This window comes from Limulus polyphemus, unplaced genomic scaffold (genome assembly GCF_000517525.1).
Source record: "Limulus polyphemus unplaced genomic scaffold, Limulus_polyphemus-2.1.2 Scaffold357, whole genome shotgun sequence".
NCBI classification, from domain to species: domain Eukaryota; kingdom Metazoa; phylum Arthropoda; class Merostomata; order Xiphosura; family Limulidae; genus Limulus; species Limulus polyphemus.
In genome coordinates, this window is record NW_013665967.1 from 525377 (window position 1) to 544496 (window position 19120).

Genomic DNA, 19120 nt, shown 5'->3' on the forward strand with positions numbered 1-19120 from the left:
TTAGTGTGTGTGTGTGTGTGTGTGTGTGTGTGTACATGAAGTTACATACTTTGAACAACACAATTGTTTTTTAGTACTTTAGTTTGAGTACTGGAGAAAACAAATAAGGACATAACCAACTCATTCCTTGTCAATCATTAACAGTAGCTGTGTTCTCAATAACTACTAACTTATTATAATTGTCAATGCTTACTAAACAACAGAATAATCTGGAACACAGTAACGACAACAACAAAATTTGTTTCCACTTCCCCTTGACTTTTATGTGCTTTTATGTCAAGAATGTAAAAATCAAGCTCACTGACAGTGGTGGGAATGTAGTCCAGCAACCTCGAAGAGTTGCTAATTATATAGAATATTTAAAGAGACTTATACAAGCTTCTTTAATTCACAAATTTGGGATATTTTTATAATGTTTTTATATTATATTTCAATGTTTTTTGTAAAAACCTTTAACTATTCTTATAAAGAAAAGAGAAAAATGTTTCCTGAGAATAATGCAGCACACGTGAGATATATAGTGCAAATCCAATGTTGTAGTTTTCATTTACAACGTTCAAAAAACATCAGTAAAATTTAAATGAAACTAAATTCATTAAGGTGTCTTGGTCATTAAAAATCCTAATGCTTATCTAAATAAGCTGTATGTTCTCTTTTCTGAAAGATATTGTATGAGGTCTATAGCTAAAGATCACATGACATAATACTGCTAATACTATAATAAAAGTATTTGGCAGTTACAAATAACACATCAAATAAAAGTGACTTTGATTTGTTGGTGTATTCAAATGTTAAAGTTTAATCATGCTGAAACATTAGAAAAAATTCAAACAGTCACTTTTAATATATTACAATACTAACCCCTTAATGTTTATTTTTATGCTAGCCTTCAATAATTTTAATCATTAAACCATTATTATCATCGCAAAATTTTGCCCTTACAGTCAAGAGAATAGACAAGTTCCCACAGTCAGATTTGACGGGTTTAATATTTGTAAGGTTAGTTTAAGCCATACTGCAGATTTGTCAGCTATATATATATATACACACTCTGCAAGACTGAGTCAGTCTCTTTGATAACCTGCTGCCAGTTGACCCTGATCACATTGTGTCAGGACTCAGAGGATGTCGACAAGACTGCTTCAGTCTCTTTGATGAACTGAATGACAACTGCCATGTCCAATATCTAAGAAGTTGCCATGGTAGCGATGTTTTTCAATATTTATCTACAGGGTAGATATCTAGAGATTTTAAGTAAAACTGCTGACAAACATACCAACTTTTATTAGAATTGAAAATTACGTGTAATAAATAGTGTGTAAATTTGAAGTAAATAAAATCTTGTAAATTCATATATATATATTGAATGAATAAAGATAGAATTATGTTTCTCATATATATGCTGAATAAATAAAGATAGAATTATGTTTCTCATATATATATGCTGAATAAATAAAGATAGAATTATGTTTCTCATATATATGCTGAATAAATAAAGATAGAATTATGTTTCTCATATACATTGTATATGCTGAATGAATAAAGATAGAATTATGTTTCTCATATATATGCTGAATAAATAAAGATAGAATTATGTTTCTCATATATATATGCTGAATAAATAAAGATAGAATTATGTTTCTCATCTTCCATTGGGGGGAGAGCAAGAATCACTGAACGTGAATCATCATGAGGTATAAACAACCAAAGTCAATTCCCTCCAAAATTAGGGAAAAACATCCATGTCCAGACACAGAAAAGATTCATCAGAAGGAGAATCAGGGTCAGTAAGAGAAGGTAACACAACGAAGAGCAAGTAACAAAATATGTCTTCAGGGAAAGATGGAAAAGTGAACAAGTTGCAAATGATTCAAGAGAAGCCAGGCAACTTACGACCACTTAAATCCCACTGAGTGGCTGGGTTTGCAGCTTTGTAGCCTGTAATAGAAGTACACAAGCCCTGATCATGAAAGAGATATGCATAATAACAATGAGGCAAGCTGTTAACAAATTGGAGAAAGACAAAAACTGAATTGTGCAAGCACCAACTCCAAAGTTAAACCAATGAGATAAGTATAGGGCCAAGAAGGAACATCTGCAAAAAATAAGACAACATTCAATCTACCCAAAAAGAGAAGCCAGCTTCACAAACAGATGAACTGCATTACAACATGCCATGAAGCTGTAGAAAACAAACATCATTATGGAAGATGTACATTAAAATTAATGGTATAGGACCCTTCTGAGATACTCATGAGGAGTAGAAACCATGATGGAGCAAGATGAATAACTGGACAATGCCACCAACTGATCTTGGCCAATACTGAGAAAGAAGATGAAGAATATGGCAGGCATAGAGAAAACACTTCTCCTGAGAAGGCTCAAAGCATACCCTTCTAGAGTCCACCACACCTGTTGATGTATGTTACAACAGTTAAATTGTTTATAAGTACTAAAACACAGTGGTGGTGTACCACAAGCAGGAACTCCTGACTTTGATATGGAAGAGCCCAAATATCTTACAAAATGATGTTAGAATGAGATATCTCAGAAGTCTACAGACTCTACCTAAAGATAAATGGTCCCCCAACTAATTACCCCAGCCCTAGATAGGGGCATCAGCAAAAAGATCCAGATTCAAAAGTTCTTAAAGAAAAGAGGAACCTACAATTAAAAACTCATAAGTGAGCCACACTTGAAGGAAATGAAGAATAATAGGCAAAATTACAATGTATATAAGGTCTAAGGACAAATTCCATGAAGGGTCCACATTCCACTGACAGTATCTTTAGTAAGCATGATCCATGGGAAATGCCATGTAAAAAAAAAAGCCATCATATCCAAATCAAAAAGATATGTTTGGCAGATAAAGAAATACCCACACCCAAAAATTTAGGGATTGCAAAAGTAAGAGGTGAAGAAGTTCTGAGAGAGTATTAAAAGGGAAATTTCAAATGAAAGATATTGATAAGCACAAGTTGAGACTTGAACTCATGTACAATCTATTCCAGGGCAGAAGCTAAATGGAAGTTCAATTCAGTGCAAGGAAACCACTAAACAAGAATCCCCTAATCAATGTAATGATTACAATTGATTTTGAGTGTATGTAGAAGACCAGCTAATGGTTTTGCTACATGTATGAAGACACAGAGTATCAAATACAAACAGAAAAGGGAGGGCCATTAATTGATAAACCATTCCACTATTTTGAAAATAAAAAAGTGGGAATCACGATATGTAAATAGGCATTTTTAGAACCTCCATTTGTCATCCAAAAATCATGACAAAGGAACTTGCACAAAATGTTCTAGATGACAAATGGAACAAGAAAGATCTAAAACCAGTCTCAGAGGAAACATGAAGTATAACACTGATATCCCTTTGATGTGGAAAAAGTTTAAAAATGCCCAAACCAAAGTGAATAGAAACTTTAAGAGTAGTATTTGGAATATGAAGTATGTGAATAATGAGCTAGTTTAAAAAGAAAAAGTCTGCATAATCCCAATCTCAAAATGAAATAAATGATTCAAGTATGGAAATCATCTAATTTCACATGAGCACTCTCGTGCATAACTGGAATAGGCTCAATATTAAAGATATAAAACAAAGTCTAGAGAGAAAAAAGAAATAAGACCAGCAGAAGTACTGTCAGGATAATGGCTAGTACTGTAGCAGGCAAATCCAGCTCTGCAGGCTTTGAAGGTGATTAGCCTAGAGCAAAAATTTTACCTTCATCAAAAATTATAGAAAATGGCAAGAATTATGCAAATTAAGTGTCCATATGATCATTATACCCACCAAAAACATCATATACAACAGCAAAAATATGGTAAACCATTAGAGCTGACAATGCCTAGAAAATTTTATCCTGCATGCTACAGACAAGGTTGCATAAGTAAGGCCTCCCACAAAGTTATAGAAATTCCAATAGCAGTGGAAACAGATGCATCAGAAAGAACATGGCAAACATTAAAGCACAACTGTCAACAAGTAAACCTAAATTATGGCAAAAAAGCAAAGCTTGTGTAAGATCCTCTGACTCTTGCACAATAAGTCATACTGAAGACAGGAGAGTGGAAATTTGTTGGTAAGTGATGCATGCCGTACAATACATAAAGGATATTTGGAAATTTTTAATCACGTTTTGTTGAGAATATGAGTTTAAACTCAATAAAGAAAGGCTTTCGGATTTGATCTTTTTATTTTTACAAAATCTGTCATAAAAACAGCATATCACATACTATTATTTATTCTTAAGTATTTTTTCTGATATAAAAACAAATTAAATATACCTGAATATTTTATGTGTTAGTGTAATTGTCATCTACATGACATTACATGTTAATCTAAAGACTAAAATCCTTACTGATTACATTCAAGATCATTTTCACTGGTGTATCACATTACTTAGACAAAACTCTTGTATTACACTTTCTAACAAATAAAAAGGCAGTTTTCAAACACACCATATATATAGTAAGTTCTTGACTGGTTTGTTAACTTGCCAAAGTAATGATTTTAACAATCTGGATCTTAAAATTACCTTCATGCTGAGATCCATCATCATCATCATCATCAGGAAAACCAAGATCTAATGTGGATTCACCTGTCTCAGATTTTTTCTCTCCAGCTGAGTCTTCCATTCCCTGCAGATAAAAAAAGGGCTTTCTTAACCCTTGTCTCAAAGCATTATTAAACTCATAGTTGTACTCATTATACATTTCCCTTTACACGGCAATAAGAGTTGCATAGTGGCTTTAAAATGCTTCTACATCAACAGTTGTACATCCAATGAAAAATTCGCTCATTGTTAAAAGTAAATTTCTTCTAATGATATAAGTAGTTTATTCATTATTTAACCTAAACATTAATCAGTACATTTATAAATGTTCAATTTAGTAAACACTAAACTAAGTTCACATTTTCTCTGTGATACTACTACAAGGCTTAATTTTAATCTTTTTAATAAATGAAAACATCTATGTATACCTCAGAATTTGTAAGAAACTTAGGAAGATTTATCTATAAGTTAGTTAAAACCATTTCACCTTTTCCTACATAAATGTAAACAACACAATGGAATTCCTAGAGGAGTTAAGATCAAATTATCTATTAACATCCTATGATGTTAGACTCAGGAACTTAATAAATCCATACTCCACAATAAGATCAGGTATCACCATATAAATAAATGCAAGCCATAGTATAACATTCATGGTCTCTAAATAATCAAAGAAAGTACTCTGTTAGTATCACTGGAAAACTTGTTTACATCAGAAATAAACAATCAAATAATATCAAATACATGAAACAATCAAGCAATCAAATACCAGTGTATTCACCTGCTAGTTTATTTCATGCTACCTATATTACGAGTTCAATAATTGTAGTTGTTGTACCTGATGATGCCCGGTTAACCTATTGAAATGCTGTAACCATACATATTATACCCTGTTTATCTGATGTAAACAAGTTTCCAGTGATACTAACAGAGTGCATTCTTTAATTATTTAGAGACCATGAATTAAACTAGCAGATGGATACACTGGTATTTGATTGTTTGAGCTTAACAACTGCTCATAATTTAATCTTGGATAACAATGATGAGCAAATAAATAACTGAATAAACAAAAGGTAAATTAAAATAAAATGTATGGAAAATATAATCTACATTATATCTTGTTAATTACAAATCAATAGTATTTGAAGCAGTACCTGATATCTATAGTAATTTTAACGCACTAATCAGGTCAAGAATATGTATACTTGTAATGTTTGGCTGGCATCATGAGTCTAGTTGGTAGATGTGCTTGACCTCAATTAAAGGTCATTGTTAGTTAGAAACAGCAGTAGGTTGAAGAATGTTAATGTTTTTATACTTGTTAAGAAAATCTACAACAACAAAATTTCAAATACCTTAAAATTTACATATGCATTCAAAACATAGGTAACATAATTTAACACGTAGACTCTATATAAAGATACACAAAGCTATTAAAACTTCTTTCCAACACTTACATTCACATACTAAGGAAAATCACATCCCCTATTCTCAAAATAAGAACCCTCTTAATACTACAAACACCTAAACACACATAATATACCTAGGTAAAAGACCAATAATAAAACCAGAAGTACACAAAATAAAGGCCTAAATCTCACCTTGAAATTTAACAAAATACTAAACTAGGTATAGCCACAACCACAGAGGAAATGACTTACAGAATCAAAATAGTCAACAGTCAAGAAATTCACAAAATGTAAACCCCCACCATTATATCACCATAACAAAAAACTCAAGGAAAGACACCACCCTAACAATTTTACCAGCAGATAAAAGTAATCATGGATAAGAAAGAATATACCTTCAAACTCTAATCTAGACAAAGATGGCCACTGCAGTAAGAGTAAGTCTAATACAACAGTTAATACACAGAAAAATATTAAAAAACTCCTAAAGAAACACCAAAACTAACTTGGAACTGAAACTATCAAGCAACTAGAAATTGATTCATTTGCAGGAAATTGTAACTTAAAACTCGTTTTAACAAATAATCTGCTAAAGATGGATTATGTAAAATTCAGAAATGTCCAAAATATTTGTTTTTACAATCATTTTAATTCAAACAAATACTAGTACACCACAGCAGTCATATAAGATCTACATAAAATTACAAACAATGCCACTCTCCACTCCATAGCTGTAGATTCTTCTTGTAGATATAATATTACCATCATGTTAGAAACTCAGTCCACTTTGTAAAGATTACAAACCAACCACAACACCTCACAAGATACAATGGTCAGCTTTCATATATCTAATCTATTCACTTATGTAAAGACCTTTGAAACACTACAGATACACTGCCAACACCTTGAAAATAACAGAATTCTCAAATAATGCACCCAACTGACAATCTTTATCATACCAAAACTCATACACAACAAGATTTTACTATAAGTCAGTTAAACCATCCCAACAGTGTAAGAACTGGTGACACACACTGTCCAGTTTCCAGAATGAACAAGACTGTAATACAGAAGGTGATAAGAAGGGAGAAAAAAAAAACAATAACCCCCCCCCTGAAGATGAATATCCTAAACACCCGATAGAGGAGAATAAGAATATAAAGATAAATAACAAGAGAAAGCAGTCATAGTTTTATTTCCTAATGTAAAAGATCTCTAAAAACACACAGAGGATATGTAAACCGCATAAAATTAGACAGTATTCACAACAATAATTACAGTAAATATTACAGTAGTTTTAAATATTTTTTTCACATGCATCAAAAAATGTATACAATAAATCTAATCAAATTCTTGTTATACATGTTTTTATATTAGCCATGATGAAAGAGCAAGGATCCCCAAAATATTCAAGTACTTTTCAAGAGACCCAGTACTTTTGAATAGTTCACTATTCTTTTTTCAGGAGCAGTGAATTCCACATATTGCATCACAATGAATAATTTTATATTTTTCCCAGTTATAACACTGAATATAAAGAATTGACAAAAAAAAATGTACAAAGAGTCAAGAAAACATAATAAAATCTCCATGAATACTGATAACAAATGAAGTGCACCTGAATTGAAACTCATAGTGGACTAACTGAAATGTATTTAAGAAAAAACCATAAGTAGTCCAAGAACTTTTGATCATGCATATTAGGCCTACTGGTTATATTGCTTCAGTAGCTTATAGCATTTAACATCACAACAAATTGTTTGTACTGAATTTAATATAATATTTTAGATAAACTTATGGCTGCAATCATGTCCAGCTCAGGTGACAAGTTCTGGTATCAAATAAAAGGCCTCCTGGGCAGTGACCCATGAAAAAGAGATATATCAAAGATTCTTTTTTTTAAACAGATCTCTGATTTTAAACCTGTAATGAACTAATTATGAGGTATGAAGAAGGAATCATATGTAGTCAAGCATGCTTTTTATCCCAAGTATTAAGCTTACTGGTTCCATGATTCCACTGATTTGCCAGCTTTTGGCACTTAACACCGTAATACAAATATCTGAGCACATATCAAAATGTTCTTAAACAATGATAACTAAAATTAAAAGTTTAGATTTTGATAACTGGCAGGTAGAAGAGAAATTAACTAGCATAGATTAGAAACAAGATTATAGTTGGTTCTGGTGGATTTGAGTTTTAAGATTACTATTTTTGATCAGCTCTATTAGTAAGTAGCATGGCGTCCCCTTTATCATAAAAGTTAGTTTTTACATAACTCCAAAGGCACCACACATTCAACCTTTTGCTCTCTTTCTCTCAAATACACATTTTTTTTAAATAGTTGGGGGGGATTATATATTACCCCTCTTTTTCTACTCCACTGAAATCACTATATCATTCTCTAAATCATATCCCAAAATAAATTAAGATTTATCTATTCAGACTACTATAGAAGTCAAGTCCAACAAGAAAACTTAATTAATAGGACTAATATTCATTATCAAGATCTGTAGATTTTTATCCTTACATTCCTCTTAATTCATCCAGATTTCAAATTCAAGAAGAGTAGATATATCAAATCTGTAACACCACAAAACAAAAGCATCAGCCATGACCTCAACAGAATAAAATTGATATTACGCCAAGATAACAAGTAAACTACAACATAAAAATTATTCTATCAAACAAATTTTAATCATGCTTCACTAATAGCAGACTTAACCACTTACTACTTCATTACTCTCATATTTTTTGAGTGAGCTCATGAATTCTAAGTGTTTTTTCTCTTCCTCCAGCTGAGCTACTGACTGCTCCGATGCTTGCAACTTCTGCTGGGTGTTAGCAAGTTCATCTCGCAACCAGGCATTCTCCTGACATAGACGTTTCACTTGGGCTCGTAGTTTCTGTTTCTCAGCTTCCACCGTTTGTAAATGTCCAGCAAGAGCCAACACCACCTGACACACATATAATTATTTAAATCATAGTGGATCAGTTAGTTGTACTAAAATATGAGAGCTATTCCAAGATGCACAATAACAAAATCTGGCTTGTATCTAAAAAAAAATAAGAACAATAATAATAGTAATTCATAAAATAAAATTGGAAAGAAAAAACAAATGAACTAAATCTTTAATACAAAGACTATTAATACCTTCAGTTAAATAAATTTCTTACTGAAATCCTAGAGTACTGTTCTACCAAGACCAAAGATAACATAACTTATGTCTCTAACTTTACACTAAATAAAAAGAAAATTATTGAAGCCAAGCTTATCACAAGAAAACTTTGGCTTTTCTAATAATGTCAAAAAAACTTGTAGATATTAAATATCCAGGAGTATAGTCTCTTAGTTTAATAAGTACATAATTTTTACACTCTTACTCAGTGAATATTTATTAACACTACTATTATAAAACATTAATATGAAAATTCCTCCTTAAGAAATAAAATTACTTGTAGATCAAATTACTTACTGTACACGTGTTTGAAAGTCCATTTTTTTAAAGCCTATGTCCCATAAAAAAGCTAGAAACATAAGCAACCTATAAAATGTAATCATTCATGTCCTATGTCAACAGGACAACACAAGTCTAAAATGGCACTGTATCTCAACATCATAGTTAAGGCATGAAATTAAAATACTGGCAATTATGAATTGAGTGTCACACTGCTTATACGTTGACAGTCTTTCCCTCATAATTGATTATGACGTGTAACAAAATTACAGTTAATGTGGATCCTTGTAAGGCCAACTTGCTCCCACTGATTGCTTCACAAATATGATGGCCAATCAGAGACAGTATGCTTTATCTGGAAAAGCTTGTCAAGTAGTTGCTCGTCACAAACTGCCTGGCAACTTGTGTGAAGCCATGTCTTGATGACAGACTTCCAATTCAAATATTTGTGACATTGTCAGCAAAGGCCAATATTGTAGAGGTGTCAGCAAGCTCATTCCCTCAAACTCCAAGGAGGCCAGGAATACATAAAACTGAACAAGGATAGATGAGAGAGAAATGGGCTAGACTTTTCTGAATATTCAAAGAGCTAAGTGAGTTAGTATAGACAGTATAATTAGAGTGCTACTATGCTTCTACATGATCCAGAGCAAGTGAAACTGCATACAACTCAGCAATGATTACAGAATCTGTAGAGGGGATCCTGTGAGTAACTACAGAACTGCAGAAAAATAAGGCTAAGCTCACAGTCAATAAAAATAGAAACAGAAGAATTTCTTTAAAGGTGCTTACTAAAGAGAAGTCTGTAGTTCCATTAAAGAGTATCAACATTTTTCATGTGACTTAATGAAAGATCACAAGTTGGAATGGTAACAAGATAAAATTAGATGGCCTGATCATTAGCTGCAGAAATATCAGCCGTTGTCAGGCTCATCTCAGTGAACTTTACCTGTCAAAAGTAGGAATAGCAGACCATTTATATGTAAAAAGCAAAGCACACCAAAGCATAGAGACACACTGCCATGTAGGATGCTGCAGTAGATTTGAGCTTTGCAGTGTACTGCAAAAAAATTTGCAAAGATCTCAGAAGTTGAGTATAAACTCTGAATGGGTAATTGCAGAAACCCCTGGTGATGCACAGGATCCAACATCTCCAATGCAGACTCTCTGGCCAAGGCATAGAACAAAGACCCATAGTCCAGCTTTGACTGAATAAAGATACATTAGATCTTGAACATAAAAACCCTATCCACGTCAAAAAAAAAGGTGGAAGAGAGAGTAAGTTGGATGTTCAGTGCTTCTGTACACTTGCTTTATGTATGAAATAAAAGTCAGCTTATTGTCAAACTTAAGTCCTAATATTTTTGTATTACTCACCACAGAAATATCTAGACCTTCCAGATACAACTTGGGATCAGAAAGCAATCCCTGCTGATGGCAAAAATGCATGCTAAAGGTTTTAAAAGACAAAAATCCAAAATATTTTGCAGTGGACCACTCACACAAATTACTGAGGGTAATTTGAAGCTAATGCTCAATGAACTTCATATTTTATGACTGAAGTGAGAGCATCGACTTTAATATTAAAAAATATGGCACCAAAGACACAGCCCTGTGGTACTCCAAGCTCCTGTGGGAAGGAACATGGAAGTGCTGATCCTACACAAATCCAGAAAAACCTGCTAAAAACTTACTGATAAAACTGGCTACACAACCAAAATGAATGAAGGTATTGCAATATGCCAAACCTCCAAGTAGTATGATATGCTTTATCAAGGTAAATAAACATAAGAAACATGATGCTTTATATCAAGAATAACTTCCTTAAGTAACCTTTCTAGTCATATCAGGTGGTTCACAGTAAAATGTTCTATACAGAAAACACATTCAGAAGTTGTTTGATTTCAAGAACCAAATAAAACAAGCATTAACCATCTTCTTTAAAACTTTGAATAGACAGCTAGTTAAAGGCCTATAATTAGAAGAAATCTTAGGATCCTTCCTGGACTTAGAAAAATGGATGACAATAGCATAGCCTAATGCCATAAATCTGAAAATTATTTTTCCTGACAAATCCAATAAAAGAAAAAAATAAAAAGAGGCAGGAGACAGATAATATAGTATCTCATAATGGATGATATCTGGTGCAATTGATGTAGAGCAAACTTAAGTTCTACCAGAGCAAATGGTTAATTACCATTGTAAAAAAAAATATGGACAAAAAGAAGGTGGGGATCTCTCAACACATCTTTATGGTCTCAAAAGCAGGGAAACAGTTTGAAGTAACAGGAGAAACACACTCCCAGGGTATTAGCAATACCCTGTTAATCTGAAACTTCTTGACCACTGGATTTCAAGATTAAAAGAGATTGGGATCTATACTTCCAATTTATCTTTTGAATCTTGTCCCATATTACACTGAAACTGGTGAAGGATGAAATGCTGACAATGAATTTAATCCAAGATTCCTTCTGTCTATGATGTCTGACTTTCTGGGTATGGCCTTATAAAAGGCTATATGGTTTGTAAAAGTGGAATATCTGTAGAAGATATCACAGACCAATTTCTGAACCTGTCTTATAGGTCCATTGACAATAAGGTGTCCACCATAGATGAGGATATTGTGGAAGACAAGTTAAGATTTTAAGAATGGTAGGATCAGCTGCCTGAAGAATATGATCAATCACTGTCTTTACACAGTCATTAACAGATGGTGGATTAATGATGGCACGTTTAAGCTCCGAGTGACTGGTGAAGGAGGGTTAGCTGATCTTTTCTAGTTTCCATCATGGTACACGAGTCAAATTACATCAATGTTACTAATCTCCCTCAGAATTATGGAAACATTATCACTGCCTCATGGATCATTTTCCATCCCCCAAAGAAACAAAGAAGAAGAGAGGGTGAACAAATGGACAGAAAATGCCTAACTCTTGGCATGGAAATTGGTATATTCAACAGTGGTTCTGTCCATTTAAGTATCCCTGAATGTACAAGGAACAAGACAACTGTTCAATAAGATCATCAAGATCTGCTTGACTGAATTCCTCTCTTAAAGAGAAATAAACGGAACATACTGTCTTGGTAAGACTAGTGAAGACACAGTTGGGATTAGATTCCAGAGATGTAAAAAGAGTTCAAAATCATAGAGAAAATATGCTGATCAACCAGCAGTGCTAGTCCTCCATTATCCCTTCCATCATACAGACCTACAACCCTTCTTTTCTGTATAATCAAAACTGCTGAATTATAGCATTATCAACAAATCCAAAGAAAGTCTTGTAAAGAGATACACACATGATGGTAACCATTAGGTAAAGCCTTAATGTCATCTAAATTAGAGGGGAAAACCTCAACAGTTCCACTGTAAAAGCCTTACCATGTTCCCCTACTTTGGGAAGGAGAACTAAATGGGGAGCTTTTCTGTTTTAACTTTTGACCATCTTTAAAGGGCAGATCCCTATCCAATAGATGGGATGCAAGTACTAATTGATATTACTTATTGTTTGTGATTTCTGTATGTGTATTGCTTGTGTGTGTCTCCAAGATTATTTCAGTATTATTGTATATTAGCTAACTAAAGCACAGCCTTGATAGTTAGTACATATTACAGAACTAAATCATCCTTGCATAGTGTGCCAAGTCAATAACATTAGCAATAAATTTTTATTTTATTTTCAGCACAACTAAGTGGGAGTCACTATTTAGTTAGGATAGCTTGAATTTCCCTATTAACAAGACTTGTGTATAAAAAAAAACAGATAAAACAGTTACCATCAAAAAACATTTTGTTCATAGTACTGCTACCTTTTAAGGAAAAAATATAAACTACTTTTGTAAAGCTTTCATTGAACTCACTAGATAACACCAGCATTCAGTTGGTCAACAGTGAACAGCTCAGAATATTTTGAATCATTTCTTTAACCAAGCCTAGGCCTACAGGAATGATTTAACAAATTATCACATTTTTTGTGCTGTCATGTTTTATTCAAGCTCCAACATGAAAGGTTTGTAGACATTTTTTATAAAAAAAAAGCAGCAAAATTATGCTCAGGAGTTGCTAACAAGAGCAATGTATGCCACAAGAAACCACTGAACATAACCAAAGATCCATAACAGTAAACCACTTTCCAGTATGTAAGCCAGCCCTACAATTTCTAACCTGAAATGAACTGTTAACCACACTAGTGATATTAGAATTCAAAAATGTTGATTATGATATGAAGCTGGAAGTGCCAGAAACATGCATATCAAGCCAACAATCTAATGGTTGAAGTAACCTTTAGAGTCAGCCAATTGTGAACTTTGTAATTCCAATACTAACAGCTTAACCATAAACATACACACACACACACACACAGATGTAAATAAATGGCTGACACTATATTTAAGATCATGAAAGAAATCAACACTGCAACTTTCATTGGCTTATAACAGAATGCCACCAACACAAAAAAAGCTGGAAGTTACTTCAAAAGAAACACCCTGATTATCCCATAGCTTTCTGCAATTGTATTCCTATATGTTAAACTTTCTTAAACGTGACACTATGAGGCTGAAGATTTGACCAATAATTTAGCCAAAATGCAACAAAACAGCACAACATGTACAAAGTTCTCATCATCTAACTTAATACATTGTTTAATTACAGCAAGAAAAAAGAAAGGACCAACTGCATTTTTCAAACTGACTTTAAAAATATCTGAAAAATCCACACCTAGTGAATGGAAGATTAAGATCCAAATCCCAGACAACAATGTGGCAATTGTTACATTTTTGTTACTTCTCGCTTAACAGATCACCATCCTTGAAACATATTTTCAATTCTGATGAGAAACAAATCCTCAAGAATACAACTTACATTTCATCTAATTTCTATTTATATGATGAAAATGTTCTGAATATCATATACACAAGACAGATTATAATGCAACATAATTCTTTTACAAAATTGCAGAAGACATGCTTGATGTTGATTGGTCTTGGTAAAGAAACATCAAAGGTCTGATGATACAAAAACAAACAGTCTCCTTTTATGTGATTGATAAATATTTGTGAGTCATCTCTATCCAGCAAAGAACCTGTCGCTATCTTACACCTGATTTGATCTTTTACAGCAATCAAGAACTTCTGTATGTACAGATTTGTGTACCCTGAAAAGTACAACAGACTTACTTCAAAAAAGGCTGACATAATAATGCATATGGACAAACTCACACTAGAGGTAAGTGTATGAACAGGTTTTTCCACTTGGATTCAATATCATCTTCAAAAGAATTTAAATTTTTTCCAGAGTCTTCTAATGACATTGCCACAGTCACAGAAGATAAGGATAAACACAGCCCTCAATAGAATGAGGACAAGAAAGAGATAGTTGAAAGTTGGACAATTCACAAAAGTAGTGGTAAAAGAACCACACTATCAATTAAAAGTAAATGCGTGTTTTCAATGACATCTTGTTACCTTATATCTAAATGCAATTCATTTATTTTTGTTTAAATGTTAGTGCTAATTATGATTACAGTTAATTAAAAACTTACTAGATAATGTTCAAGTTTCTATTATTTTAAGTTTTGCACACACACACACAAAAATTATCATATTATTATCATGTCAGATTAAAAAAGTGAAACATGATTCTTCTGTAAAATGATATTTCAGTTACTATAATATTTAGTTAAGTATGTTACTAATATTTTTCTCTTTTTTGTAACCTGCATTACTAAATACTCTTTCCCTGATCACATCAGTAATAAGTTGTTTATCAAAATTTAAATAATAAATCTGTAATTATTTTTAACAAGTCAAGTATCAACAAATATTTCTGGTTGAACTACACATTAAAACAATTCTTCTTTCAGTCACATTAATGCTATAAAATAATAACTACCTCTGTGAGTAAAATTTCTGATAATATTCCTATTTGTTAAATTACCAGTAATTTTTACTTACTATCCTTTAGCAATAATATCTTGTATCTCCTCCAACATCAAATTTGTTATAACAACTATATTGTTACTATGACCATATTTTAAAATATGTTTAACAGTAACATTGTTATGCACACATTTCCTCATCTTTCTTAAACAATGACATACTTCATTTTTCTTCATTGTTAATTTCATTAAAAAGTATTTATCATAATATGTTGAATAACTTGATTGTTATTTATTAACTTTCACTGAAGCTGGGTGATTACATTCAACTCAATGATTTTTCAAACAAAACAGTTGGATAATTCATATAACTGAAAATATTAATAATAGGAAACATTAATTTTGATTAGTTGATTATTTTAGTGAGTCATGACATTAATCAATCAAGCTGAACAACCTTCAATTAATCAAAATTAATAAGAAGAAACCATAATAGTCATATTTCAATTACTTGGATAGTTGGAGTAACTAAATACACTAATTATTGTTGTGATATTAATTGTTTTATTCAGTTATTTTATGTGAAATTAATCAATGCTTTTCGGTAATCAGTTATACTGGTTATTCATTTAAATCACCCAGTTGTAATTTTGACACTTACAAAGATTATTTTGATTTATTAGCTTAGTATATGGACTAAGGACTAACCTAGATCTGAGATGAACAAACCTCGTGACATATTATGTATCAGTGTATTTTAATAATCATAGTTTTCTTGTACATTAATTTATGAAACTATATATTTCTAGTGAACTTGTTACATCAAATTGCCTTTGTTAAGTTACAAGTTCTGATCTACAGTGCTAGCTTTTCATCATATGGTATTGATAATAGTGTATCTATGTAAACATCAAGTCTTTCTTGGATCAAATTTGTTTTATTTTTTGTCCATTTTGGAAAATAATGAGACTGTGGACAGGTGTCTTACTTAATCTTTCTTTAACAATACCATTATTATCTACCTATGTCAACAAAACCTTCTTGGACAATGATAATAATATATTCATGCACCAGCCCTTTTGTAGCTCAAAATGTTGTACGTAACTTTATCAGCATGAACTTCTACTTCAACAAAACATTCTATACAGCTGTGTCATTGTCATATCTTTTGTGAAACACATTGGTTTATGTACCTGTGCTTCTCCAAGGCCCAGCTCTATTGATTCCAAATTTTTTTTAATAATGGAGGCCTTTTCTTCCACAAGATGACCATCTCCTTTTTCTTGCTGAACAGCTTTGAGTGATAACAAAAGGCCACTATAGATGGAATTATGTTCATTCTTTAAAGCTTCAAGCCCTTGCAGTACTGTCTTGGTGTTGCTTATAATCTCTTCTTGAGTCATCCCAGTCATATTTTCTACTGGTTCAGCCTGTTTACTGTACATGTACAAAATGTAAAACCATTGAATACAAAACTATTACAAAAACACTACCTATACAATTAAAGCACACACTTCTACATTTTTCTCAATGCATAATAATTACATCAATCAATATTTTGGCAAATCCATCAAAACCTTCCTAGTTACATATTGATTAAAGATAAGGCTAAATGATAACAAACTTACAGTATAGTAGGTAGGCACCCTCATCTCTTTCATATCTATTTAATAACAAGTTAGTTACAGGTTCAAGTAGCTACAAATATCTCCTAATAAGTTTGCAATAAGAGCATGTAATATACATGAATATATTCCCCGAGGTTCTAAAGAAAATACATTCTCAAAAACAAGTAAACAATATATAAGCTCTTTATCCTAAAATAATTACATTATCCTCTTCTAATAAATAAACAGGTATTTAAAGACTTAGGTTCAGTAATGTATAAATAACTTAAAAAATTCTGCATGCTCTCTGTGTTTAACAATCATTTCCTTTGTAAGAGGTACTTGAAGGTTTAATGAAATTTCAAGAAAAACTAAAGACAAGTACTTTTTAAATAAATAGTTCTCACTAATATTTTCTGCCATTAGCAGTAAAAAGCAAACAAAAAATACTCAATTCTCAAACTTAATGAACAGCACTATCAGTCTGTCTAAGGAAAAACACAAAATAGCAAATTTGAACACACACACACACTACATGTTATTACCTACCTTTTTATAAAAATAGAAATATTAATTTCTTTAACACTTATGAAACATATCTTACCACAATCTTAAATTTTTTAACTGCAAAAAATAGCCTTTACCACCACATAGTTTAATAAATAATGTAAAACAATACATAAACATAATTATTTTCATTAACAGATAAAACAGTTCTTAGTGGCACCTAGAAAAACTTAAATATATTTCTTCTTATTAAACCATTCCTATTAGAGTATGGTTTATGATCAAATTTTTAATTGTTGATGGTGCCTAGAAGACCAGTATTTTCATAAAACAAACTGCTTTGTTTATGGAGATTTAATTGCTATAGTGTACCCCTGGAGAAACATTTGATGTAAAACCTCTTATCTCCTAAACAGTGAATTGTATGTATACCTCTCACATGCATTCAGATCACACCCCAAAATCGAAAACAAAAAAAAACTATAGATAATAAATGGAATGAACAAGGACACAAACATTTGCATATGAAACATGGGGCAGTCTTCAACCAAGAAGACTAAGTAGGAGCAGAACACAAAGGGAAAAAAATGAGCAATTGGAGCAGACAAAACAGGAAAACAAGCTACTTGTAAACACTGACAAGAATGAGGTGAATGTTTTTAATCAAACAGAATGTGTTCAAAACTTCAACAATATGCTAGATCTATCTGAATAGTAAATAGCAGCTGAAATATCAGTGCTTGAATAATAATGGATGTACATAGAAATAAAAGATCAATATGGTAATTCCTATCATTATTAGTAAAGCTACTTAGTTACAGCCAGTTAAACTCTGGTCAGTGAGTGGTAAGCAATGTATTTTTAGTTTTCAATGACGATATCACTAAATATAAGAAAGAATGTTTAAAATTACAATGGTATAACCTTTAGTTACAGACAACAGTGGTAGAGTAAACTTCACTGAGCCCATTTGTGGTATTGGTGGGGACAGCATCCAAATGCAAAGCTGCAAACTGCAATGGACTTATTTGTCATGCAATTATTTTGCCCAGCTGGCATCTCAAAACTTTTGCACTTAGCCAGCTTGTAATTGAAGATGAACCTAGGCCACATAATTAAACAAGGCTCTGTCTCTGACCAAGTGCACCTTTGAAATACTCAATCGCGTATCTCTAGCTCTACAATGTTCTCTATTAAAATAGACACACTTCAACATAAGGTTTCACGTGAATAGATAAGATTATTTTAATTTCATAAATGTCCTTCATCCATTCCAGCAAATTGTATAAAACTTTTCAGTCATATTTCCTAATATACTAAGAAAAAGTAAAATTTAAAACACCCATTATTTTTCATGAAATCATTAATTCCGTTCTTAAACTCTTGTAAAGTTCTTGCCTTCACTACTATCAATTCTAATTTTTTCCACAAGCTAATTACCACGTTAGACAAATAAAATTGTCTTAACTGGAGCCTAGCTTGTCTCTTATAAATCATAAAACATGTTTTCAGAATACAGCTCAAGATCACCTTCTTACGCTTCTTTTCTCAACAGAAAAGTTAAGATCTTAACCTATCCCCATAAAATAACCCCCACAATCATTCTAGTAGCACTCCTATGAATCCTAATAAGTCAATATTCTTAGATAAGGAAACTAAAACTGCAAACAGTATTCAAAATGATGCCTAATTAATGATTTGT

General features: G+C 32.1%; 1 protein-coding gene across 3 annotated transcripts in view; it reads right to left on the reverse strand.

Annotated features, from left to right (window-relative positions):
* LOC106457653 (kinesin light chain-like) overlaps positions 1 to 19120 on the reverse strand; it is a 72863-nt gene that overhangs the window by 32761 nt on the left and 20982 nt on the right. For all 3 annotated transcript variants that reach the window (XM_022383651.1, XM_013917088.2, XM_022383652.1), the window contains exons 2-4: positions 16498 to 16741; positions 8703 to 8927; positions 4544 to 4646 (exon numbers count right to left, since the gene is read on the reverse strand). In XM_022383651.1, the coding sequence (XP_022239359.1) occupies positions 4544 to 4646; positions 8703 to 8927; positions 16498 to 16716 (547 nt within the window). In that variant the 5' untranslated portion in view covers positions 16717 to 16741. The remainder of the gene's footprint in view (positions 1 to 4543; positions 4647 to 8702; positions 8928 to 16497; positions 16742 to 19120) is intronic.